The sequence below is a fragment of the Haliaeetus leucocephalus genome, unplaced genomic scaffold (assembly GCF_000737465.1).
Source record: "Haliaeetus leucocephalus isolate CR32 unplaced genomic scaffold, Haliaeetus_leucocephalus-4.0 Scaffold830, whole genome shotgun sequence".
Lineage (NCBI taxonomy): Eukaryota > Metazoa > Chordata > Aves > Accipitriformes > Accipitridae > Haliaeetus > Haliaeetus leucocephalus.
This window is the reverse complement of record NW_010973266.1, coordinates 3,106,698-3,133,303: the sequence shown is the minus strand read 5'-3', so window position 1 is coordinate 3,133,303 and position 26,606 is coordinate 3,106,698. Positions and strand designations below refer to the sequence as shown.

The following is a 26,606-nucleotide window of genomic DNA, read 5'->3' as shown; positions in this document are numbered from 1 at the left end:
TTATAACTGAGTAATTCCACGTTACCTCTCTCAGATTATGCCATAACAAATACCAGGAGCAAGCCCAAGCCTATGCTGAAGCCCGTCTCACTGGATAAATCCAGTGAGCGCTGATAAAGCTGGCTTTGTCAGGTTACTTGTGGTCAGCTGGTCTTTCATGGTCTATTAAAATGAAGTAGGGAAAGGCTTTAAAAAATCCCCAGAAGTAAAACTTTTATTAAAATCAGGTGCTCATTTGGAAGAATCCTCCTTTTCTACCAACTAACTAAAGCCCATGTGAAAAAAATGATATTCTTGAATCATCCCAAGAAGCAGCAAATGCGTGTGGCTTTTCATACACCCTGGGATGCTGGACTACAGGCGTGCTTGTACCATTCATGCCTCCTGAGAAGTACAATAAATGATCAGTTCTTTGCAGCTGAAAGGAATAAAGCTGACCCCAGGCAGCTCCTGCCAGGCTCAGAGTGCATTTGCAGCATCCATTGTGTGCAGACCCTCAAACAAAAATGGGGAGATGAGCTCTCTCCCATGTTAGCCCACTGCTTGGTCTCCAAATTACGGTTGGGCACCTCATGCCAAAGAGATTCTGAGCGTGCAGGAAGGTGGCAGGCTCATCGGTACCCCGAGCTGCCCCAAACCTTGTGAAAGGCAATTCAGCAAACTGGCAAAGCTGTATGTTAGCAGCTGAGGCAAAGGCTTGATGGTGTGCGAGCTACCGTGTGTATCAAAAGACCAACCCTAAAGAGGTGCGATGCGGAAATACTAAGAATTATTGTGGTGTTTGAAGTACATGTAGAGTAACGTACGTGCAATAGCTTTTATCAAGTGTAAAACAGCAAAAAATGTTTGTGGTACATGAAGTAAAAAAGCTTTAATAAGTCTTTTGTAAAAAGTTTATTAATAATTTCTTAAGTTTTACCAGGCAAAAAATATTTAGTATCCGGTAAGAAGGAGTCACTGTTAAGATTGACCAACCCATTTTTCTAGAAAATGATTAAATTAGTATTTTATGATATTCTAATAGGGAAGACTGGATTATCAGGAATCGTCAACACGATGAACGTACAATGAAGTCACTGATAACTTTGTAAAAGGGATCGTGGCTGTCAGTCGACATGAAATTTTGTCACGCGTACGGTCACTCTCAACAGAGTGCACATTATCCTCTAGAAATATCGTGACTATCCGGTGATCCAGAGCTGCTAACCGGAGAGGGGCTGCCCTGGGATCAGCAGGGGCACAGCGAGCCGTCCTGACCGAGCGCGCGGGGCCGTTTGTCTCGGCCCCTGAACCAGCCGCGGGTTGACGTGCAGAAAATGCAGAGAGCACAAGGCGGTTTTCCTGTGGAAGTGCTGTGTTAAACTCAAGAGTCAAAGGGATGCAGTGCAGAATAGTGTTAATCTGCTATATAAATGTCGAACTGCTTTTTCTCTTCACGACTGAATGGGGTTTTTTATCAGTGCGGGAAAACACCATGCTTCACAAAAGCCTTGTGGATTGGTCAGTTTGTAATAAATGAGTGATTAAAAGCTCTGAAAAATAGGCTATTAAGTGCCTTGCTGATTGAGAAAATCCTCAATACCAGCTTTTTCTTCTGTTGCAATTTTTCCTGTGAATTACAGGTATATATACATGAATTACAGGTATATATACACTTCTTGGGCATCTGCCCTTTTTTCTTTTTTTTTCTTCCACCCAAATAGAGAGTATTCTTTCATCTACTGTGCATTTCAAAAGGCACCATTGCAGAATTAAACCCAACAGGGCAGATGTAAACTATTCCAGTTTTCTACCCCTAGTCATAACACCCTTTTTTCCAACAAGTGCTGTATAATTTTTTCACCAAGCGTTCATTCTGAGTAATGAGGTTAAGCATATTCAGATGCAAGTGTTACATTCATATCAAAATTTACTTTGATATATTTTATCAGTTAAAAATATGCAAGTCATCTTTCACCTTTTTCTTAGAATTTAATATGCTTGTTCAGTCTATAAATGGACTGTATAAAATATATCTTAATTTTCTTTAATGTGAAAGGAAGAAAACAATATTTAGAAATACAGTATACTTAATTTAAAAGTTATGCTGTGTGCAGACAACTGTATAATGGCAAAAATCTAATAGACTAATGTGGTCTGGGGTGTATCAGTCTTTCTAAAACAGTCAGTGGCTTTGGACCTTCCTCCTAAAATTGGCTTTGTTTTCTGTTTATACTTTTCTCTGCTATTCTTGCTTGCTCACGTCAATACCTTTTAATAAATGTTAGTTTATAAAAAGCCTAATTCTGTTTATTTACATCCGTTCCACCATTAGCTGTGGAAGATGAATGAGAGGAATTACAGAGGGAGATCTTGGATTTGATAGAGGACATAATTTGTCTTAATACATTTTCAGTGGGCATCTATTTTATAGATCCTTGAAATCATGTGTTTGGATCCCATTGAATTTAGCATGGTTTATGCATAGGCCTAAAGGTAAGTGCATGCTTAGTGATTTCAGTACTGAACTGGAGGTAAGGAAATCATTTTGTGCTTTATTGAATTGGCATAAAATATTTGTAAACTATTGATTATATCATAGCGTGAGGAATGTAAAATTTCTCACTTAACAGCATGGGAGTCAATGCTTCTGAGATCCCAGTTCATTACTGAGGATACAGGTATTAGGATTTCACCTCTTAATTTGTTTCCAGAACAAAGTCTTCATTTACCGGGGAAAGGAGTATGAACGCCGCGAAGACTTCGAAGCGAGGTTATTGACTCAGTTTCCGAACGCGGAAAAAATGAAGACAACATCTCCACCGGGCGATGACATTAAAAACTCCTCCGGCCAGTGTATCCTTAGGTGGTACAGCGGCTCCTGCAGCCGCACAGATGGAGGATTTCTGGCCAACACGAGCAGGAGACTGTTGCACTTCTGCCTTTATGGGTGTAATACATTAATTTTGTTGTTCTGTCCTTTCTTTGCGTTCCCATTGAGCTGCCTGTTCTGCGTGATTGAAATTTGCTTTTCAGTTCTTAACCCCTGAATTCAGATATTCAGTGCTTTACTGTAAAGCCAAAACTGGATCTACCATCTAAATTTCACAGGCCAGTGTCAGAACAAATTGTGAGGTGAGTTTGGGCTGGTTTTGCAATTTTATCGGTCTCCTTTATAATACTTAAACTAGTTCTTGTTGTCATATAACAAATCTGTACACAGCCAAGGAGGGTAGTAATTGCGAGGGCATTTCATGGGTATTCTTAAAATCAGCAGAGATCCCATCCAACCCACTGGAGAACAGCGATCCCATAAGCGGTTTATATTTATGCAGAAACTCTTTTTCTAGGACTAGAGTTTAGCAGCAATTCCTAAACAGGCAGTGTTTGATTGTGATTGTGCTTTTCCCTTTTTTCAGTTTCTATAGGGTGAATGAAGTCCAACGGTTTGAGTATTCACGCCCTGTTCGAAAAGGAGAGAAAAACCCGGACAATGAATTTGCGGTAAAAAAAAAGAAAATAGAGTACTTTGGGGGTTTGCTTGTTTATTCCCCTCCATTTTGAGAATCTGAACCATTCATTATGTTTTGGTTGTTGAAAAATAAATCCTAGGTTTCAAAGTGATTATTTTTCATAGAAATTCAGTTAAACCAATTTATCGTGTTCTGGTTTATACCAATAGAAAAAATGGACGAAGCTGTGTTTATTTTGTTAAAAACGAACTGTTTTGAGAAGGAAGTTTAAAATGGGTATACCTGAAAGGATAGATGTCTCTTGCCAAAACTTGTCTTGCCATGAAGATTCTAGTCAGGCATCTAAAAAGCTTTTTGCAGTAATACCTTTTTTGTTTCTTTTGTCTCTTTTTTTTTTTTTAACTAAACCATATGTTTCATCTAATGGTCAGTAAAACTCCCTTTGAGCACAGCTTGTATTCATCAAAACATTTACAACAGGTTACATCAAGTTGATTGCTTTTTTTTTTATAGACACCATTTTATTCACAGGGGTTCTAGTGGGTGCAGTTAGTAGTAAAGTAGTAGTAGTAATTAAAGTAATAAATTAATGCATCATTTCTTGAGCGTAGAACTTGGTTTTCTGTGTAGTAGCAGGCTCTAATCTAATCAATGTGCCAATAAATGCTGAGTATTTGGTTTCCTACAGCTAAGACTAGGTATTCATTCAGAGACTCTTCTACTGCCTGTGGCTTCTCTTGGTGGCTGTTATATCAAAAATTGCTAATTTGCTAATCTACGTGGGTTTAGCTGAGGAGATCGGAGACCCTTCTTTTCTAAAAGCATAATGCTAGACTGGAGTGCCACAGTTTACAATATGTTTTGAGTGTAGATGAAAAAATGTAGGTGTATCTAAATCACTTTGAAATTACTTCTTCTGTTAATGGAGGATGGAATAAGCAATTCTGTTTTAAAAAAAGCCTCATAATAAATCAGATGCACTACCAACATATGCCAGTTCTAACACAATGACCTCAAGAGACATCTCTGACGCCGGTTATGAACCAAATACACACATGTGAAGGAAGAGACGTTAATTCACACATCCTTAAATTCAAACCAGCGAGGAGGTGTTACAACAGAGCCATTGCAGTTTACAGCTCAGATGAAATCACAGTTTCGCAAATTCAGGCCAGGCCAGGACCTTGGGTCCAACCCCTGCCCCAGCTCCGGGGCCAGACCCGGCTGCTCAGGGCTTTCGCCGTCGAGTCTTGAAACCTGCGAGGATGAGGATGGCACAGCCTCCCCGGGGAGCCCGTCCCTCCGCTCCTCTGCCCTCCTGGTTTTCCCTATATCAAGAGGTGGTGGTTTTGTGGAGGATGGTCCTTAAAAGCTCCCGTGGGAGAAATGGCAGTCCAGTAAAACCAGTGGATCTTTCACGTAGTGTTCTCCTTTGGCAAGAGAGCAGTTGTTCTCTACTAAATCACGTAACAGATTTAAATCGGTGCTGCTCCATCATCTGCCCAAGCAGATACTGTTTGAAATTTCCCCCGGCTTCGTCATGTCTGTCGTACTGCGGTTCCTTTTCCTGATGATAACGTTTTAAGGCTTTGCTTAAGATAAAAGCTATCAATCTGATAACGTGATGTTTATGTTATATTTGCAGAACATGTGGATTGAGAGAACCATCTATGTGACAGCGTATAAATTACCAGGGATTCTGAGGTGGTTTGAAGTCAAATCAGTTTTCATGGTAAGATCGGTTTGGCTTTATTGAGATTGCGTAAAAGAACGGGGCTCTTATACAGCCAGGGAGCATTTATATTTCTGTATGACTGTGCTTTGGTCCTGTGAACAAGCAGTCAGTGTGGAAATTTGCTTGCAGAGGGTGCTGATTATTGACTGAGGGTGACCCAAGTAATGCTTTTCCCCTCCTGAGAGAAGGAAATCTGGGCTGATCTTCCAGGCCTTTAGGGCAAGGTCCAGTCAAGTGCTTGAAGTGCTTCTTACTTCTGGCTTTCAGCAGGCCAGAATGCTGTAAAGGCTCATTACAGCTTGTGGCGTAAGCCGTGTGCCTAAAATGACGAGGGACCCGCAGTGGTGTAGGGGAACCCTGCTACACCGAAACGAAACTAGTCTGAATTTTGGAAAAGAGGATTTTGGTAGTCTGGTTGTAATTTATTCAAGGTACCATAAATCGAATGCATTGTATGTGTCAGCACTTCTTCTCTACTTACTGTTTGTGCTTAAAGATTGTTTTGGGGTTTTTTCCATAGTTAGCTAAAATATACCCTAGCAACCTCACGGAGTGACTCCAAATTATGCATTTCTCTGTTCTACCATTTAGACTGTTTAGATAAGACGTATCCATTAAACGCCTTTAAGATTAAATTATTCTTACACAGCTGTAATTTTTAAGTAGCAATAAAAACATTGTTACTGCAGTTTTTAAATCTCTCGTGAGGCTTATTTTTAAAGAAAAAGAACAATTTGCATATGATTAATTAAAACCTTTTTCATTGCTCCATTGAGGTTATGTTGGACAGTTGTATTTAGATGAACAGAAGTAATGCAGAAAATTACTATGGTATCTATAGTAACAGAATATGAATGTGATGTTTGACAGTAATAGGCAGCTGAATAAAACACATTGAATTTTTAATGAATTTTGTATTTTCAATATTATCCTGATAGAGAAGATTGTATTTATCTTCATGATTGCAAAAAGTGTTGTTTATAAAGCCTGGCAGATCTGATGAAAGTCTCTGTTCCTTATGAGTTAAGAGCACAGCCTGACAGGCTGCTTTATGCAGGCAATTTGTATACACGCACCTTTAACGCTGTGCTTGTCATGGAAATGTGCATAAATCCTGGGAGAGTGCTTTCTATAAGCTTTTTGTAAGTAAGGATTATATCAGTCGCATAGCTGAAAAATGATACCAGAATGGAACTTAATAATATGTGGGAAGACGGCAACGGATAACTTTTGACCTAGCTCTGGCATAGTTACTACAAAATTGGTATTGACTTTCTTCAAGATTCCTGTCGACTAAAATGCTGGGAGCACGATCACAAGGTTTACGTCCCTGTAATGCTAAATTTTGATTATGGATATAGATATTATTGACGTTTTACTAAACACGATGAATTAAAGTAGCTTTGCGCATTTCATATTTTATTGATGGAACTAGAATATCCTTAAAGGAAGAGGTGAGATCCTATCAAATCAGTGCGGAGAGAAAACTGAGTAATTTAATAAATGCAGTGTGTTATGTTACATAACCCATAGGAACATGCATAATTTCCTTAAATCTATTTGCTTTTAAAATTCCCTCTGATGACTTTTACCTAAACCTTTTCAATCTGTTCATTATCTGCAAGGAATTTGTTATATGCATTCATTATTCTGTACCTGATTTGGTTTAGCTGGACACAAGTAGGTGTAGGGGAAAGGTTTGCTGAGTGAATTAGAAACTGGATTTTGAAATGCACTTGGTTTTAAAAAATACAAATACTAATCTCTGTTTTCTTTTGATGTTTAATTTTTTAGTGTTGCAAATGTATCAGGAGTATGTCTTTTCTGTTTGCCCTGAATAGATTGTGTAGTGTCCAGAGTTAGCAAGCTACTTGGAGCGGGGCTCATAATTTACGAGTATAGATATTTCTAATAAATAGCCTTCAGTAAGTTCCAAAGCACAGTTTATAGTAGTAGGATGGGAACTGCAATTCTCCATCTGCTTTTAAAAAATTAGAGGGAGGATTATGAGAGTAGTAAAAGAAAGGAGAATGAGAAAGCAAGCCATGATTGCTGATACAGAAAAGTCAAAAAAGATGTCTGTCGGCTCAATGAGTGTTAATTTCTGTAGATATTCAAGAGCTTTAAAAGCAATGGTTCATCAACAAATTATTGCATAGTTAGAAGCCCATTAATACAAATGACAGAATCCTAAATTTAGCATATGATGTTCCCAGCAGCTCTTGCCGAATCAGATGGTGAATATGGTCTTACTTTGCCAGTCCAAATTTCACTCGTAGCACACTCAGCTCTGAACGGCAGCCGTCGTCTGCCTGTCCAAGCCTGGTCTGCTCCACAGCCGCAGCAGAAACATCAGGCTCGTTACCTGCCTTCCCCAGTAATTTCACCAGGCAGACGTTTCAAAATGCTAATTAAAACATCCTTGATGTCATCAGATGGCAGGTGTAAGAGTAACAACTAAAGAGATCTGATTATAAGTGGTTCTCAGAAACATGGTAAGCAACTGATAGCCGGGTAGAAGTGCTTCTTTGTTTATGTAGCATTTATGGAAATTAGGGTGTAATCAAATATACACTTGCGTTTTCCTCACAGGCCTCAATTAACCTTCCTTTTCTATTCCTACCACATCATTTTTTTAATGTAAGTAGGCTATGTCTTCCAGGGAGGACTGTCTGCACTCTGGGTTGCTGCAAGTTAGTAATTTTTAGCCCATTCACTAAATGTACATATTCTAGTAATATTGTAAATATTTTAATACTGTTTTTTCAACATGAGCAACTGTCATTCTGAAAGACACGGTATCTGGTCATAAATAATAGTTGGAGATCGGTCAATTAAAATAAAGCATGTTTTGTACCGTATAAGAGCTAATTCACCCCACAAAAACATCTGAGGAGCTGTCTTCACTGAAGTCCAGGCTATGTGAGAAGGAAAATTTCTTCCTTCAGTTATTGACGTTCAGATGAAGAAAATGTGACCTTGTGGGAAAAAGCACAGCAGATAGCTTAGAAGTCATCTCTTCAACATATTAAACTCAATTTCCTTGGAAATGCACCAAAATAATCACTGCAAAAATATCTTGGGGTTTTGAGCTGCTTAGGATTACATTTTCCATCAGAAAATCCATGTTAAGTTATCATTTCTTTCTTACTATTACATTAAGCTGGATCTTCTTTGTACTGCTAAAACTCACCGACTCGTAATCTCTGATGTTCTCCATAATCCTCCAAAAACCTTGCGTGATTCCTGTCAGAGCCTTTCTGAATGTTGTGCTGTTGTGCTGAGATGTAATCTGTCGTACAGCGGCGACATGCATTTAACTCTCTCCACTGATGTTGATTATCCCCTATCAGTTACCGCAGTATATGGATATCAAATATCTAAATGCCTGGAACCACCCTTTCTGTTAATTACTGGTTAAAATATCTTTTGTTCTGAAATTCCTGAAATGTTTCCAGTCATGGTGGTTTGGTGGACAGCTAGTTCTGTGGCAGGTTAAAAACTCTGCTCCTTCGTTAAAACCTCCTTTTGTCTCTCTTTTAGGTTGAAATCAGTCCACTGGAAAATGCAATAGAAACCATGCAGCTAACAAACGATAAGATCAATAATATGGTTCAGCAGCATTTAAATGATCCGAATCTACCCATTAACCCTCTCTCGATGCTGCTTAACGGCATCGTGGATCCTGCAGTGATGGGAGGGTTCACAAACTATGAGAAGGTAACGTCAAAATTATCTGTCCTGCTTCACCTCTTTGAGGCTGGACTCTCCTGGAATGCTGCAGGACGTGTGTGCTCATACATAAACGCTATGCGAGTCTCCCCTCCTATGTGTTTTGTAGAACACTGCTGAAAAGTTAGCGGTTTTAATGTCTTTCTGATATTTCTGGGTACATTTTTGCCTTCCTACGTTCAAAGGAAGAGTTGGTGTGTTTAGCAGCAGGAGTACTTACGTGGGGACGCGGCGGGCAATCGCTTACAAGAGTTGGACACTGCGACCAACGGCAGTCCCAGTGTGTGCTCTCGTGCGCTTGGCCATCGGCGCTGAAGCAGGAGTTTCTGGGAGAACTTCAGTGACCAAAGTAACCCACTGCGGTTCTCTCCTTTGCTTTCAAATCCATGAGTTTTTAAAGGATCAGTCAAATGGTAGAGACTTCTGAGATACCGCTCAGTTGCAAGTATCTCTAAGTAATCTTAACTGCATGTTTACAACGTTAGCTTTTAAAGTTATATGGGGTATGATATTAACACTGGGAAACTGTAAACACTGTATCTAGTATTTGTGTTGCCAGTATTAATCATATTAAGCTAGCATGTACGAACAACATGTATTTTGTAACATAAATGGAGAAGGTCCATGCTGACAGACATGTTGCTGTATCCGTCCATTTGTGTCCTTCTGTCTTAATCTTAAAACATTGTTAAATCCTCTATCTCTTTCCTAGATTTTCACTTTGTATTTCTAGCTATTACTGCTGTTTTGCAGAACTTTGGGGTTGATTCATTTATCTTTGCTGTTGGTAATTCTTCCATGGTAGAAGGTGTTGATTCATTTTCTGAAGTAATGGCTCATTTCTCTCTCTTGACTAGGCTTTTTTTACTGAAAAATATATGCACGAGCATCCAGAAGATCATGAAAAGATTGAAAAACTGAAGGACCTGATTGCTTGGCAGGTAAAAGATTTTAAGTCAGGTTGGTCAGGGCCAACTGCTGTACAAAGACAGTTTAGTGTCACTTTTGAAAAAATTCAGACATTAAACCGTTCACCCTGTGTACACTTCTTTGCCATTTAAAACTGTCTTGGAACTTGAGCTAAAGTTCATCTTTTCAAATCTGACATCATTTGTCATTTGATAAACCTGCAAGGAACAAACATGATGAACCTCTTTTTTTTCTTTTCCTTTTTTTTTTTTTTGTAACCGTAATACAGTGAAAATATCCCATCTATATCAAGTGAGAAAATATTTCATAATAATGCTGGTTGGTATTACTGGCAATTTAGTTTTGCATTTTAATTTCTAAGGCTGATTTCAGAAATTCTTCTCAGACAGTAAGATGAAATGCCTAACCCTGAATCCCTCCTCCTGCTTGCATCCACTGGGACAGGATTTCTTCACATGTTCACTTCTTTGTTCAAACAATGTATTTTCCATTTATTAAACTTTCTATGTATACCTACAGTACCTTTTAGCACAGAATATTAAATGTGAGAGTTGCAAAATTAACTTGCATGCAAAATATTCAGTAAATTCATCGAGACGTTGTGAAACCTTTGCTTCATTTGCTATATAACTTAACATGGTAAAAAAACAGTAGTGATTCCTAAAGCATATGAAACTATGTGGTGTTTTTATGATGACGTGTTAAAGCAGAAATCATTTAAATGTAAGATCACACAGGTTATATTTCCTGAACTGGGAATGGAACCCAGGTTTCCAGCCCTGTGCCTGAGAGAAAGCAGGAGCCCTCTTGCATGAAGAACTGCGTTTATGTGTACCAAAGGATATTTTTCAGAACAAACAAGAAACAATTCCAATTTTGTTCCATACTCATATACTGGCCATTTTCCAGTGGTCTCAAGGTAATTTTATGATAACTAAAAAAACACCAATATGTTCGGAAGCTTTTTTCCCCACAAAAGAAAGTGCATCATTGCCTTTTTATATTCAATTTTGTCTTTATAATAAAGGGAATAATTTACATTTCTATAGGTTTCAACCTTAGAGGTAGTAGAACCAAAGATACAGAATTAAAAAAAAAAAAAAAAAAAATCCTCTGAAGACCATAAAACTATCACTGAATAAAAAACCTTTTGGTCTGCAAAAAAATTTATGTATTTATTTATTTATTTTCTTGTAAGCTTTTACAGAATATTAGGTTTTAGGAGCTTTAAGTTTCACAGAGGAAAATAATTTGATCCCAGAAGACTAACTTCACGTCAGCTCTCTGTCTTTGCCTCTGATAGTGATACTTCAAATTAATTACAAACACACTTTTCCTCAGCAAAGATTCACTTTGGTAGCATTTGGTTATTAAAATAATATTACTGTTTGAAAATATGTATGGCAGCTAATCACATTGTATTTTAATTACTCGGTGGTTTTAAATACATAATTTCCCATCAGTATTGTAGTTCCAAAACAATAGGAACCAGAAAAATAGAGAAAAGGGATCAAAAACTATTTTTATATCTGAAAATTCTTTTCACTAAAAGGTCTAGCCATTTCACGGCGGCAGTCGGGGCTTATAAACTACCTGAGACGTTTCATATACATTTAGCGTATCCTAAGACTTTGAACCTCCTCTCCAGTTCTTTCAGTTTGCAGAACAGAGCAGCGTAAGCAGACGGGAGCGGGGTGGGAGCTGTCGGCTGGTGTCGGGAGAGGGACTTGGTGCGGAAACTTTCCCAAGTCAGGCAGTGGTCTGAATTCATCACAGGCTTGACAGTGATTGAAAGCAAAAATGAGGTTTCATTTTTCAGTAATGTGGGGCTTGGAGATCTGTAATCACACGGAGGTTTTCTTTATGCCGTATAAATCAGTCTGGGTATATGAAATAGTAGCCTGACAATCATATTATCAGCTGACTAGTTAAATCTAATTTTTTTCTATCCCCTTACCTGTTTCTCCATTGTGCTATGGAATTCACGCTCTTCAGGATATTATCCTTTTATAATTCCTGTGAACTCTTAAGTATAGGGTTTTTTCTGTTTATTATTTTTTCAGATAAATATCACTAGTAAAGCAGTGTTTGGTTTTGTCCATCTTAGTGATTTTCCAACTGAGAAAAAAATGTTTCCATGCAACTACATCATTTCAAGCTGATGTTTTATTTTAACATGAAGATAATGAAATGATTGATTGAAATTACGGTAATGAAATGAATGATCGATGATGTTAGTCACTCTGCATTTAGTTAATGTATTTACAGCATGCCAAAACTGGTACGTCACATAAAAATCTTGTGCTACTTCTACATAGCTGAAAGAATTGTGGCATAACAAACTAAGTTTTTATGATCATATTTTATGATACCATTATTATGAGAGATTATCTTTTAAGATTTAAGATTAATTTTAATAATTCAAATCTATGTGGCTTTTTCACTCTTTTCAGCCAAGCAGATCAAGATCTTTAAAAAAAAAAAAGAAGAACTAAAAATCAGGGAATAATTTAAGTTGCAGTGGAACTTTATAAAATTGTAAAATCGAGAAAGATTAGAGTTAGGAAGTAAGCACTATCTTGAGGTGGTTTCCTCTCTCATTCAGCACATTCGTTTCTAGCTCAGCTCCTTACATTACTTTTATTTTTTCATTCACCTCTCCAAAGGTGGGGACGCCCTGTAGGGTCTTTCGAAATAGAGCCGTAAGCAAACCCACGCAATGCTCCAAAGCCAAATGAATTGGTAATATCGTGAATGTGGCAAAAATCTGCCTCTCTCGCCGCATCTGACAAAGACTCATATAGGTTTAAAATTCAGTGTCGCTCGTCACCAGATTTCCCTGTGTCAGTGCCTGGAAAGGAGACGTAGGAAGAATTTTGAAGCTAGTAGAAGAAGGTAAAACAGTCCGAAGGTACCTTCTTTCTGTACTTGATAAATGTTTAAAGGATTAAGTGGTCTTGGACAGGGAGACCAAATATCCTGACTCTAAAATCTCACAGAAGTTCTGTAGCAAAGCCACGGGAAGTTTATTAAATTCAGCTTCTGTTAAGGAATAACAAGCTGCCGCCTTCTGTGGTTTCTGGTCGTCTTTCATTCCCGTGTAGCTGGTGGCTCCTCTTGCCTGTTCCTCCAGCTCTTGACTCGACGGTTCTTGTACCCAGAGGCCACCAGCCTTTAGGTGCTCACCTTCTCCCAACCCAACCCAGCAGACCTGGCCATCAACCCTCCTATTATTTTGCTTCTCCAAGTGCCCAAAGCTCTCCACAGCTGGTTGCACACACCTGGTGTACACCAACAGTGAAACCCTCCTTAGCCCCTCCCGTTTGGGGCACAGAAGGAAGCACCTACATTTTTTTCCTGACTGGGACTTTTCCCTACAAAAAAATGTAATTTCCTTCCTATTGCTTGATTTTCTAGATTGGAGATGGCTAATCCCTAGGACAGGCTCATTAGTGCATTTTCTGCTTGTAAAAATTATCTCAGAGCTGAAGCTTCAGACCCCACGTGTACTTCATCTTGGTAATTCGATTTTTTTAAAAGAATCCATTTAAAAAGTCAGCAGGTTCTTTTAAATAGATGAGCCAAGTGACCACTTATCCCTGCAAAATGGGAGGGTCACAGTGTGGCCTGATAATTATGAAAATTTGGAAATTCATTTACTTGTTCAGAGCAGGGAAGTCTTCTGATTTTAATGTTTAATTTTTGTAGCGTGCAAATCCATATAACTATAAATAGAAGTGGCTACAGTAAAAAAGATGGTCATTCTTACTCCTCTTTGTAGCCTTTAGGAAAGAAGCTGTGTCCATTTGAATAGTGCCAAATCACAGAGAATTGTCTTGATAAGATTTCTTGAGTTTGTTCATCTGTAATTCATCTGTGTATTTATTATTCTCCTTACTAATAAAGCTACTCCTTCTGATTGCTGCTCAGTCTTATTAGAAAAATCTGGGTTTAATCAGTATTATGATTTAATTATAAATTATTAAGAAGAAGCCTCTTAGCTTGATTGCTGCAGAGAATATCTAAGTTAGAATCAGAGCACTGTGTAGGCTGAAACGGACCTGGAAGAGGAAATATTTTTCCTAAGCTGGAGGTAGAAAACTCTAATAGTGTGTCTGGATAGCTGTGGGAATGAAAATGTCTCTCTTAAAACATTTTAAAAGGTCAGCTACACCTCCACACGATGAACTAATTATATAATCCTGTGTTGGCATGGATATCTTGTGACAGAAGCCTTGAAGATAAATGATTATTTTCAATTACAGAAGAGAATTAATCTAATTTTTTCTCTTCTGTTTTGTTCCCAAAGAAAATAAAATTATTTTTCTAAGGAGAAATGTATATTATATAAAACTATATGTTTTATTAATAAATACTGCTCTGCTATATATACATGTCCAAGGATGTAGCTCATTTGCAGTTTTAGAACTAGCATTTATTTTAGAAGACATACAAGTATTTTCTCCTTCAAGGTTTTATTCTCATGATACTGGGAAAGGACTGATATTAATAACCCAGTGTGAGAGTCATCATTCATCAGTTTGCCATTTTAAAGTACAGCATGTTTGGGGGCCTGTGAATATAACATCACAGGAATATTTGTGCTATCTGATAAATTCATCTGTGCCTCCAGCATGTGATTACTGGACAGAACTATGGGTGTATTAATTTTAAAGGACTTTGGTTAACAGAGAAAAAAGGAAATCATGTATAACAGATTTTTAGATCCTTTTTTACTATGTTGTGCTTCATATGCAATGAATGATTATTATTGCTGTTGTATTATTATTATTCCATGAGATCTTTTACTCCTCTTGCAACATATGTGGGGTTCTTGCCCTAACCCTTCGCTTAGGAAGGACTGGGCAGGCTGAAGCAGCGTAACTCTGCTTTCCAGATCCCGTTCCTGGCAGAAGGGATCCGGATTCACGGGGAGAAGGTGACGGAGGCTCTGCGGCCGTTCCACGAGCGGATGGAGGCTTGCTTCAGGCAGCTGAAAGACAAAGTGGAAAAACAGTACGGGGTCCGCGCTGTCGTAAGTTACCTGCTAACTTTATGTTTCCTAAACACATGGAATTTCTTTAAATTACGGGCAACTGGGTATTCCTCTGTTGTAATTCCCGCTGATTAAAAAAAGCAGTGTTGATGCAGCATTGCCTGGGCGTTCTCAGTGGTCATCAAATTATTAAATACTGAGCAGATTCCCTAAGAGATGTTCAGAAAGCCTTGGTACTTTCATGTTCTAGCATGGGAACAATTTCTAAATTGCCGGAATCTGTTCCTTGAAAGTCAAGATAATTCTTTAATGTTCCATTTTTAAGGAATTGAGTTAAAAAAAAAAAAAAATCGCCACTATAGCATGATTTTTCTAGAGCTGAATGTCACCTTTCCGTAGATATAATTCCTTTTGAGATGTGAGGGCTGTGCTGCTCTATGGTAGCGTGCAGTCTGACATACTCTGGCACCACCCTAAACGTAGGCAGGCAGTAAAAAGATAGCTGCTACTTAATGAGATTTAGTAGTGCTGGAGTTCAGGCTTTTCTCATTCCAACAAGCTGTTTTCAGTTGCTGCTTCATCTTCAAGGCACAGCCAAGAATTGGGCGGTGTTTCCAGTGGGGTTTTGTTCTGCTTTTAATTCGAGTGTTACTCATCAGGAAGGAGGGCCAAAAGCCAGCATACAGCTTCGTAATTCAGAATATAATTGATAATTCAGTCAAAAGCCATGTGGATTGGGTGCTATTATATGATCGGGTTTTAAAACTATTTAAAAACCCAAGATGTAAGTGGTTGCAGTTGCTCTAGGACTGACTATGCAGAGCTGATGTCCTAATAATATATTGAAGGCTGCCAGGGTGTGCTTTATCTCTGTCTACTGGTAGTCCTGACAGCAGTGTTGTAAACATGCTATAATTTTTAGGTTTATTTGTGAAACGACAGCAGTACGCGAAACTTGCATATGCAGTACATACCTTCTCACTGCTCCAGAAAATAAAGCACATATATTTGCCAGAAAAGACCCGTATGTCCTTTAACGCAGAGGTAGTCAGCATATCGTGCGTATGCTGCTGAGATGGGGCTTGGAGCAACCTGGTGTAGTGGAAGGTGTCCCTGCCCGTGTCAGGGGGTTGGAACTAGATGATCTTCAAGGTCCCTTCCAACCCAAACTGTTCGATGATTCTATGACCCGGCACGCAGTTGTCTCCCTCCCACCGGGCCCTGTGATGGCGAGTTGAGTTGTGGCTTCTCTCCTGCCTGGTGGTTCAGGATACGTAAGTGGGCTTCAAGCTATACCACTTACCTGATTTTTAGGGAAAATTTTAGCTCCAAAAGAGCAAACAGTGAGGTATCACTTAGGACAATACACATTTTCCCCAAATTGGACTCAAGACTATCCTATACCAGAAGCCATTTCCCACAAAAAGGACTGGTATGAAAACCAAATGATCTCGAAAAGCAGTGATTTATTTAAGATGGCAGAGATCTTTAAGATTGCACAGATCCACCTTCTGTCAGCAAAAGCCATCTAAAACCAAAAGAAATCACCAGCAGACCATTAATTATTGGGGCATGGCGCAGGAAAGCCAGCTTGCCAGCCTGCACCTTGGACTGGCGTCTCATCTCCATCCCTGCCTTTCCCTGGCACCCTGGGAGCAGATAAGGACCTCACACTGTAATCCCATTAACTGCCTTTTAATAAGAAAGCCAGTTAGCAGGTCCCAGCAGGCAAAGGACGTGTTACCAAATGGCAGGTGCTTCCCTGCAAGCGAGTGGCGGCTTCCTGATGAGAACACCAAATGGCATGGTTGCCCCAGTTGGGGTTGGGTCATCATTTTTGCAGGTGTTGCATCAATTCACATATGTATTGAGGTGGATACTACTTCATGGGCTCAGATTTTGAATGTTATCTCTGCAGCCATGGGGCTAAAAACATTTGCAGTTGTGGTTTTTGCCTTGTGCCTGAAAACTCAGTGTCTAAAGCACAGTTGCAAAGAGAGGAGATCACCTCTTCATGCCCTTCCTCTCTTCCCATCCTTAAACCCTCCAGGGCCAGAATATCAGGTGGGAGCTCCATCACAATCTAGTCCTTAGTAAATTAAGAAATAAAAGATTGAAAAAATAGAAGAAAGAAATTGATAACAATGACAAGTTCTCCAGTTTTACTTCTGCCCCTAGATGAACAGCAGTCACTAAACCAATTCTAAAAGGAATGAAGTGACCGAGATACGGCTGAACAGCCTTAAACCAGCACCCTCCTCATCCAGTTCTGATCACGGTCGCTAATGGATGCGTGCCACTGAGTTTACGGATGTTATGCCAATCACATCAATATAAGCAGGGTGTGAATTCGTTTCCACATTACCTCTGGAGAATCCCACAGAGGTTTATTCTGAAGAGTGGATGATGTGGGATATGGTGAGGGAGAGCTTCAGCTGTCTGCTCGGTGAGAGGCAGAGCATCCCGGGCTAAGGAGGCGGCGGGAAAGATGCCGCAGCAGGCAGGGCAGCAAAAACGTGCCAAGTGACGTCCTCTGAGCGCCCAAAACCTCAGCGGAATTGTACGTGCCAGTGAAGTATCCTCTTGTATTTTATGACAGGCCTTCCTTCAGAGATTAACTTTTTTTTTTTTTTTAATGGGAACACTGAGATCTTACAGGGAATGTGCCAGCCTTTGTGGTATCCTTCGAAGTGGTGTTCCATTTGTAGTCCTTCAGATCCCGTCTTGCTAATATATTTAGGAAGAGAAAAGTTCAAATAGTAATTTATTCCCAAGGAGAACAGGAATAATTGACATTAATGATACTTGCGTGTCAGTCACTTCAATAATATACATTTACATCATCAGGGAGATGACTGGAAAGTCATACGCAGGTGGTGTTATCTTTCTAATTTCACTCTACCCACCAGTAAGAATTGTCAGGACTGATGGGAGTTTTATCGCTTCTGCCTTCCTTGTACAAGGCCAATTTACCAGTACTTGACAGGGTGGAAAATATACCTGTAATTAAACAGCATGAGATTCTTATTTGTTGACTGAAAGAGTTCAATTATTTTATGCATATATCAGTTATTAATGACTAACAAAGCTTGTATAAATATTCAGAACTATGAAATTGTCTGAAACAACAAAAAAAAAAAATCTTTCATATATTTTCTTCTTAACCTAGATGTCACTCTGTAAATTGGCTCTCTTGACGTAAAGTTCCTCTTAGTGGTTTTTTTTCTTTTTTTTTTTAAATATACTGACAGGGCAGTCACTTCAGTTGCAGAGATGGATTGGAAAAAAAAGTTATTTGTAGAAAGCTCCTTTTTTAAAGCCCACATGTTAAGAAGCTTGTAAATACCATTGAAACAAATGAATTATTGGAATATGTTTAAAATTATACATGTGCCTATTAGGACCTAAATATTTCTTCCTAGTCCTTTAAATGGATTTTCTTTAGAATTCATTTCTTTGTGGTTAATGTATAGTGAAATGGAAGAAAAACCATCAAATCTTTCCACATTACTTTTAGCAACCAGATATCAGCTATATTGTGATTTAAGAAGTAAGGTCTTGTATTTCTTTATTGCAGCTTTCAAGCCTGGATGATAGACGAGGCAGTCGGCCACGGTCTATGGTGAGATCCTTCACGATGCCGTCGTCTTCAAGACCCCTCTCCGTTGCATCAGTGTCTTCCATCTCCTCAGACAGCACACCTTCTCGACCTGGCTCAGATGGGTGCGTAAGAAATACTCATTCAGGGCTTATCTCTGTAAAGCATCATGTGGCGTGCACGTCTATAGGTTTTGAGGATTGTCACCACCCCGCTCCAGATCTCAGTGCTATCATGGTGTTACTTCTTCCGATCCTACTGACTCTTCCTGTGTGGCAGCATGGCGTTTGTTTGATCTCATCAGGACCTGTGGGATTTTTGGTTGGGTCTTTTCCCAGTGTATTTTATTCCAGATTTGGTTCATCATAATACCCCACAAACATTAAGGTGACACAAAGGTATGAGTAACTAGTGTGGGGTGGGGATGGTGCTTTTACATGACAGCCTAATATTGGCTAAAAAAACCCAACCTATATAGACATTTATCTCAAGATACATTCCTTGTGGGTTTTTTTAACCAAAATAAATATGATGCTCTTCTTGGTCATCTTTAAAACAAAGTTAAAGAAAACCCCCTAAGCATTCAAACAAACAGGAGGTAAATTATCCCCTTGTAAGGTATTGCAACTATAATTGTTGCAATAGATCTTTCGGAAAGTCAGTGATGAGACGTGTGTTCAGCTGGTCCTGTCGTGGTAAACAGGTGGAGCCTGGGAGAAGGAAGGGATTAGCTAACTGCTCACAATTTCTTCTCACTTTTGCCGCCAGAGGAAAAGCTGCTTATGGCAAGACTCTACTTCCAAGACTTATCAGGATATTTCACATGAGACCTGGGAATTCTGTTGATATGCCCTGTCTCACAGTCACATCCCTCAAAAGAACAAAATAATCTGTTTTCTTTCTGGGGTTTCCACACAGCCTCAGAAGTCCCTTCTCCCTCTTCCTCCCCCCAGGCATTCCCGTAATCCAGAAACTCAATATTTGACCAAGGTGGCAGTTTCTAAAAAGCCTCCTGAAGGGCTGCTATCTTACAGAGATGTGCTAGAAACGTTAGTGTCCCTTGTGCACCTTCAGAGGGAGTTATTACTTGACTAGAGAGTAAAAGCATCAAGTAAAATGAAATCCAGCACCTAAGGACCAACATGATACTTACCTTGATTACAGTTTATTTACCCATTGGGAAGAACGGCAAACAGAGCACAATTCAGGTCTCATTATGTTACCCTCTATAATGTATACGCAGTAAGTCATGTTGATATAAATGTAGGACAGCAGAGACAATAATGCATTTTGACTAAGGCATCCATGAAAGTTGTCTTGCTGGAACTTGGGGATAACTACTATCCCAAGTTAGTGGGCAACTTTCTTTTCTCTCAGAAGAAAAATACTAATTCTTTCCCTGCCTTCCTCTACCTCTTTCTCTTTTTGCCTTCAAAATCTTTATATGTATTTTTCTTTCTCCATTGGATGCTATTTTCTTAATTTTTGCATCTCCATCCCAGCTTTGTTGTGGCAGGTATCACTTAGCAGTTCTGGAGGATGTCATGAGTCTACTCAGTATGTATACTAAAAAAAACCTCACAAAGATCACGGTGCAGCTCAGCTCCTGCTCCAAGCCCGGGGCAGTACAGCTGGAATACATGTGAGGAAAATATAACAAACAACTATCATCACTGAGAAGACCTGAAAAAAATGCTCATTTGCTTGATCAGTGGAGCAGGAAAAGAAAAATCATCAGATGTAAATACCATAATGGAAGACCTGAAAAATTCAAATGACTGTAAAAATCATGTGGGTGGTTTGTCACTATTAACTTGGAAGAAGTTCACCCATGTACCTACCGTAGTTGATTGGGTTTATGGTCAGTTGTCCTCTCCTACTTTCCATTTCCCCCTCTTCACATGTTAATTCTGAGATTAGAGATGAAGCTAAGAAAAAGAATTAAAACCGGAGCCGACAGACTGTCTTGCCCAGATCACCCAACTTACATGTTATGCCATCTCCAGCTTCTCCTGCTTTTAAACAGTAAAAACTCAAAGCAGACGTTGACATAGTATGTGTTTTACAACTCCCAACTTTATGTATAAATAAAACTCTGACTTTAAAAAAAGGACCTTGGCTTTATTCACCATTTAAAATGGGACTTAGAAGTACAAATCTGAGCACTTACAAGCAGTGGTTGGAAGTGGGGAAGTCCCACTGTGCCCGTGTTTTGCCATCTGCTGGAAATCCTAATGTACCTCAAGTAGGAGCATGGCGTGCTAGCCCATTTTATCACCGATACATTGCATACAAATAATTAATAGTACTAATAATAGTAATGCCTGGAAGGGAAGCAATTAATCCTTGTCTGAAGAATGGCAATTCTTCTTGTAAACTTGCAGTCAGCCAGCGAGGCAGGAGAAGTGGCTAAAATATGCAATGCAGATGGGTAAAACGGTGTCAGGAGAGCTGTCTTCTGGTCTGGGCTTTGGCACTGATGTGCTTTGTGGCCCCGGGCAAGTCATTGCCCTCCCTTTTCCCTGCCTGTAAAATGGGATGAAAAAAGCTTGCAGTTTTGTCTTCCAACCCATGTGGTTTTGGCTTTGGTTATGAGGGTAATGGCTCAGGGGTCATTGCCGCAGGTACTGGTTTGGACATCTTTCCATCAAATGAGCTGACTTAGGCTGAAAACTGAAGGGCCTTTAATGCTTCAAACAACAAAAATAATAATAATTTTGGATATTGCTGCTGGATATTGCTGCTCATGGAGATGATTAGGATAACTTCACTGCAAATTGCCTGAAATATGAATCCTCCAGTATTTCACAGCAAAGATTGTGTCCTGTACATGCATGCATCCCCGTGGCATAGTAAATACTTTTCCAGTGTTAAAAAGTAAGCTGGTTTCTTTGTTTGGGGATTTTTGATTTGGCTTCGGTTTTATAATGGGATGATTTGAGACATCCACTTAAAATCTGTCAGTGTAATTTTGACTAAGGTATGATTTTAGTAATTTGTTTAGTTTATAATGTAAAATAAATTAGAAAATACTTTGTCTAGCTAAGAATATTTTAGCTCATTAAGAGAAAAATATCTCTTTAACTTTTATTTAAACTAGTCATTAAAAAAAGGTCAGATAAGAGAGATTCCTTTAAATTACTGAGTGAAAATTAGCTAAAAAGAGTTCCAGTATTACTTAGAATAATGCTTTCCCTACACAATAGAGACTCTTTAAAAAATGAAGTTTTCCTTTCAAAGTTCATTGAACTGCTAAAGATTTTTTCCTTTGTAGCCAGGAAAAAAAAATAGTCATGGACTGTAAAAACTGCAGAGCTGATGGTAGTAGTATATCAGCCCTGCCTATATCCACACGCTTGAAGCATTCCAGGTGGGAAAATACATCTGCAATTTGGAAACTAACCTTGCCCTTTGTTATTATCTGACCGATTTTTCATTCTTGAGTTTATCTTTAATATCAGAACAACTAAGCTCAGCCCTCCTGGCTCCCCTTCACCAGGGCGTGCTGTAGGTGAGCAGAGGTGTGCGTCTGTGGGTATGTGCGCACACTCGCGTGGATGTATATCCTCACGCGTGCATGCCAAATCAAATGCACACACAGGGTGTTATTACAGACAGGGATGGGGCTTGTGCCTGTGGGTAAACCTCTATACCAATGTATAGGTGTTTCCTTTGCATTAAGGGTGATACTGTTTGCTCTTCTGTGAAAAGGTACTGTACTTTTGATGAGTTACAAGGGTTAGAAAGTGATTTATGTGGTGTGTGTTCAACAGAAAATCCCTACACCTCTGCAGAACAATTTCTTAACTGTTATTCCTTCTCTGGGGAGTATGTACATCCTCTTTCTCCACCAAAAAAAACAGAAAAATAGTCCAAGAGAAATTTGGGGACTTGGCTCTTTTTTAAAGAAATCCTTAAAGCCATTGGTAGACATAAGGACTGCCTCCAAGGTGCCGGGGAAGTAGGGGTGACATTTCTTTAATGCATTGTACACTTACCTGCACTCGTACAGTGCTGATTTCCACTGGAGTTTTCAGGCGGCTGCTGGCACGCCGGCCGTGGTGCCACGGCGTAGATAGTGGGAGTGCTGAACGAGAAACTAATTTTTATGTAAACCACATACAGCGAAACTCAGGAGTTTGTGTAGCTGTAAACCAGTAAATTTACTACAGAGGAGGGAAATAGGCAGTACTGGTTCTTCAGCAGTTCTGCAGTAAATTTTATTGTAAGACAATTATGATTGTTATGACCTTCTGCCCCCTCCTTTTCTCTGTAATGAGTTTTCCTGGATTAGCAAAGCACTGTTAACTCAAGCGAGACTTTGGAAAACATGTAAATGAAAATTAGGTGTTTTGAAAATAGTATTTTATTGATCTAAGCAACAACAATTTTCTTTAGGTTTGTGCTGGAGCCCCTCCTGCCAAAAAAGATGCATTCTAGGTCTCAAGATAAATTGGACAAGGATGACCTAGATAAAGATAAGAAAGAAAAGAAGAAGGAGAAAAGGAACAGCAAGCACCAAGAGATATTTGATAAAGAATTTAAATCTACTGATATTTCTCTGCAGCAGTCTGAAGCAGTGATTCTTTCAGAAACGGTAACTTTGCAAGTAATGCTTTACCTAATTCTGAGCAGTGTTCTTTTTCTTTTTAAATAAAAATGTTGATTTTTATGATTTAGTTTATTTTTAGACCAAAAATAACTCTTAAGGGAATACACTACAATGTTAATACGTGTGATAATGAATCAAAAATCTAGATTTTATTTACAGTGTAAAAAAATCATGGTATCTCCTATGAAAATCTTAACCAAAAGCTATATATGATGATTTGATAAAAGGAACAGATGGTATAACCTAAGTAAAATAAATGCTACCATTTTAGCAGCCTTTTGAATTTATGATTCCCAATAGATCATGATGGGTTTTCTCATATTTCAGCTGACTACTGCAAGACACTTTTTGGTGGAAATGTTACAAGGTCATTTCGTGCATGGCAATTACGTATTCTTGAAAGGCTATTTTGAGCAGAAAATCGTAAGCAGTTCCACTGGTGGCTGTGTGTAAGAATATTAACTACAGGGCATATCTCTCTTAAGCCCTCTCTTCTTGGCGTATATTTAATTCACTGAAACTCTCCTAAAGGCTTAGGTAACTTGAGAAGTTTTAGCTCTGAAATTGAAAGTGAGGCCTTTTTAAGCTGGAGCAGGGAGTGCATGAACTAACTGTAACCTCCAAATCTCTGCCTGGACACCTGTTTGGAGGCCAATAGTTTAAAACGTGCCCTCCAGAAATAAATGTAATGTTCTTTTAAAGATTTGCACAGGTACTTGTAGAGCCAACTTTTAACTCAGCAGAGTCTTCCATTGGTGGCTGTGTCATTTACATTGGACTTCCGAAACTATTTCTCTCTGACCTGCGATGACTAGAGCCTTTAAGTCTTTCTGTTCGGTGTTTGTAGCCGAATATTACTTAGATGTTCAGCTATAGTTCCTCTGTTTTCTGGATTTGCTCCTCCTTTTCCATCCAGAGATGAGCTAGTCTCTCAGATGTGTCTTCTGACATCTTGGAAGATCAGAGTTGTTTTCTCTGATGTGGCCATAGGCCCAGTATTAGCTCAGCAAAAAGCTCAAAAAAAACCCCTTTTGTGCGTCTTCGGCTTTTCACCCAAACTGCTTTGAAGCCAGTGAGTTTTTCTATTGACTTCGGTAAATTTTGGATCAGCCCTGGTTTGTATAAATGGAGATTCCTCTTGCCAAATCCAGCCAGGTGAGCATCTTTAGAGTGTTTTCAGACAGAAAATACATTTTGCATAGATTTCCACGTGTCTCATCTTTTTGATGCAACGCATTCAACTCTGCACATTGCAGCAGTGGTATTTTGACTAAGCCTGAACATTGCAATGGCAAGACTTGCACTCCCATGTCCCAGATCCCCAAACGGACTAGCAGAGCTTGTGGGAGAAGAGCATTAGCGAAGGAGAAGAAAATTGTATTGCGGGGCAGCTCAGTCAGCTGGACTTGCCCAAATCCATGAGACCAGATGGGAGGCGTCCAAGGATGCTGGAGAGCTGGTTGATGTCACCGCAAGGTCACTGTCATCTCCGAGAGGTGTTGGATATTGGAGAAGATTCCTTATGACTGGAAAAATGTAAATGCTGGCTGGAAAGGGGGACGTGATGACCCTTCAAGGCATATTCCCATTTGTCATCTGAAGAACAAAAATGAGCAAAGCCCAACATGGTTTGACTCAAGTTTTCCACTATTCCCAGTCAAGAGCTTTCAGTCAATGACTGGTATGACTAATTGTCCCCTGGTTATAGAGAGGGAGGGCAATTAAATGTCAGAATTAGTTACTTACAGTTACTTCGAGCTTCTTGAAATCCACAGATCAATAATATGAAAAGGAGTTTACTGGTGAGAGAAAAACTCTCCCTTTTCAGTATCTGCAAACTACTTGATGAGCTCCAAAATGACCAAGTCAATTTTTAATGCTTGGTGTTAGTGTGGTTCATTTGCTCTTGTAGGTGAACTAGAGAAAACACTTTTGAGATTAGTTTACAAGAGTGGTTGTACAATTCCCACTGCTGTCTTCAGGAATTTTGTACAGATAATGTCAAGCAGTTTAAAGATAAAATTTGTCTTGTCTTAAAATTTTTGCACTCTGGAGACCTGTCCCCTATTAACTATATAAAAGGGAAATTGCTATCTTTTGTGGGTAAGAATTCAGCTTTTCCATTGTTCTACTTTTGTGGGCTGCACTGTGTGCAAGTTCCCTTTCTAAGTTGAAATTACTCCCAAAGCACTGTTACTGCTGTGTTTCATGAAGAAAAAGGCATTTTGAGTTCTCTTGCATTAGGAACTTGGCAGCAGAAAGTTTGCTAGCTTAAAAAAAGATAATGATGAAATGGAGGGGGGGCGGAATTAAGGATTGTTGGTTTTTTGGGGGTTTTTTCAAAAAAAGTTGGAATCCAGATTTGACTAGAAATGGAAATTATAATAAGATTTAAAGAGCTTTTAAAGCGAGATTTTAGTAATAAACTACTATTAGTTACTAGATTTCGTATTATAGTTACTGGATTCATTCTGTTCAGAATTTTAGAACTCACTTGTACCATCGCTAATGCAATTACAATATTTCAATTATTTGGTGAATTTTCTAATGGATTCTTAGTTCTGACTTCTAAAATATTTGGGGGTTTTACAGCAGAAGAGATGCTTTGCTTTAGTACGATGACAATTTGTAAGTACCTTCAAGAAAACGAATGAAAGAGTAACAGCCAGCTTGGATTTGTCAACACCGGATCGGTCAAGCCCTTCTTTCTTCTTTCTGCGACAGAGGAGGAAGCTCTGTGGGTAGCAATGATGTGGCAGACCACGATGTGCTGACTTCAGTATGACTTTTGGCACACCTCACACGATGTTCTCATGAGCCAGACTGGGCAATGAAGTCGGGTCTAAGGTGATGCTGAAGGATACACAGCAGCCTGGAAAAACTCCGCTTAAAATTGTGAAGGGTGAGACGGAGTAAACGAGAACCCGTGATGGATTCAGATAGTGAGATATGTCAAAATAACGTATGTGCAGAAGCACAGCATGTGGTCAGCCTCATAATCGCTGGCTCTGTCTCATGTCTATTTATTAATAAGAGGGTTCGGTGTGTGTCACTTCTGTTTCATCCAGGTGTCATCACAGTTCACAACCAGCCCGTGCCAGCTGTAGCTGGCAAATAGCAGACTTGTGCTTGACGAAAGTCCAGTTTCAGATATTCACACCCCACACACACAATTATCTGTTGCCTGACAACGCTCGTATTCTAAATTATTCTTCGCCCACCACAAACAGGCAGTTATCAGTGGTTTGCTTTCAGGAGGGAAGGATGCATCAATAACCTTATATATGAATCTGTTCTCGATCCTGTGTTATTCACTACTAATTGGTTTGTGCAACGTAATTGCAAGCACGATACAGAGAATATCAAGTGAGAGGTGCAGCAGGCATGTCAGACAGCAGTCATTCCCATCGCTGCAGAGCTTCTGCTACTCTCCTCAAAGGTGACGTCTCATGAAATGAGTGTTTCCATCACTGCGATGGACTTTCTTATATAGGAACTTTTTTTTTTTCCAATCAAATGAATATTCATGAAAGAACATGAGAAGATTATAA

At 39.2% G+C, this 26,606-nt stretch overlaps 1 protein-coding gene across 2 annotated transcripts in view; it reads left to right on the top strand.

Annotated features, from left to right (window-relative positions):
* Nucleotides 1–26,606, top strand: part of DOCK1 (dedicator of cytokinesis 1) — a 311,286-nt gene that overhangs the window by 268,077 nt on the left and 16,603 nt on the right. For both annotated transcript variants that reach the window (XM_010581957.1, XM_010581956.1), the window contains exons 41-49: nt 2,694–2,835; nt 3,036–3,114; nt 3,399–3,483; nt 5,098–5,184; nt 8,731–8,907; nt 9,777–9,860; nt 14,747–14,884; nt 18,423–18,568; nt 22,842–23,040. In XM_010581957.1, coding sequence (XP_010580259.1) covers nt 2,694–2,835; nt 3,036–3,114; nt 3,399–3,483; nt 5,098–5,184; nt 8,731–8,907; nt 9,777–9,860; nt 14,747–14,884; nt 18,423–18,568; nt 22,842–23,040 — 1,137 coding nt within the window. The remainder of the gene's footprint in view (nt 1–2,693; nt 2,836–3,035; nt 3,115–3,398; nt 3,484–5,097; nt 5,185–8,730; nt 8,908–9,776; nt 9,861–14,746; nt 14,885–18,422; nt 18,569–22,841; nt 23,041–26,606) is intronic.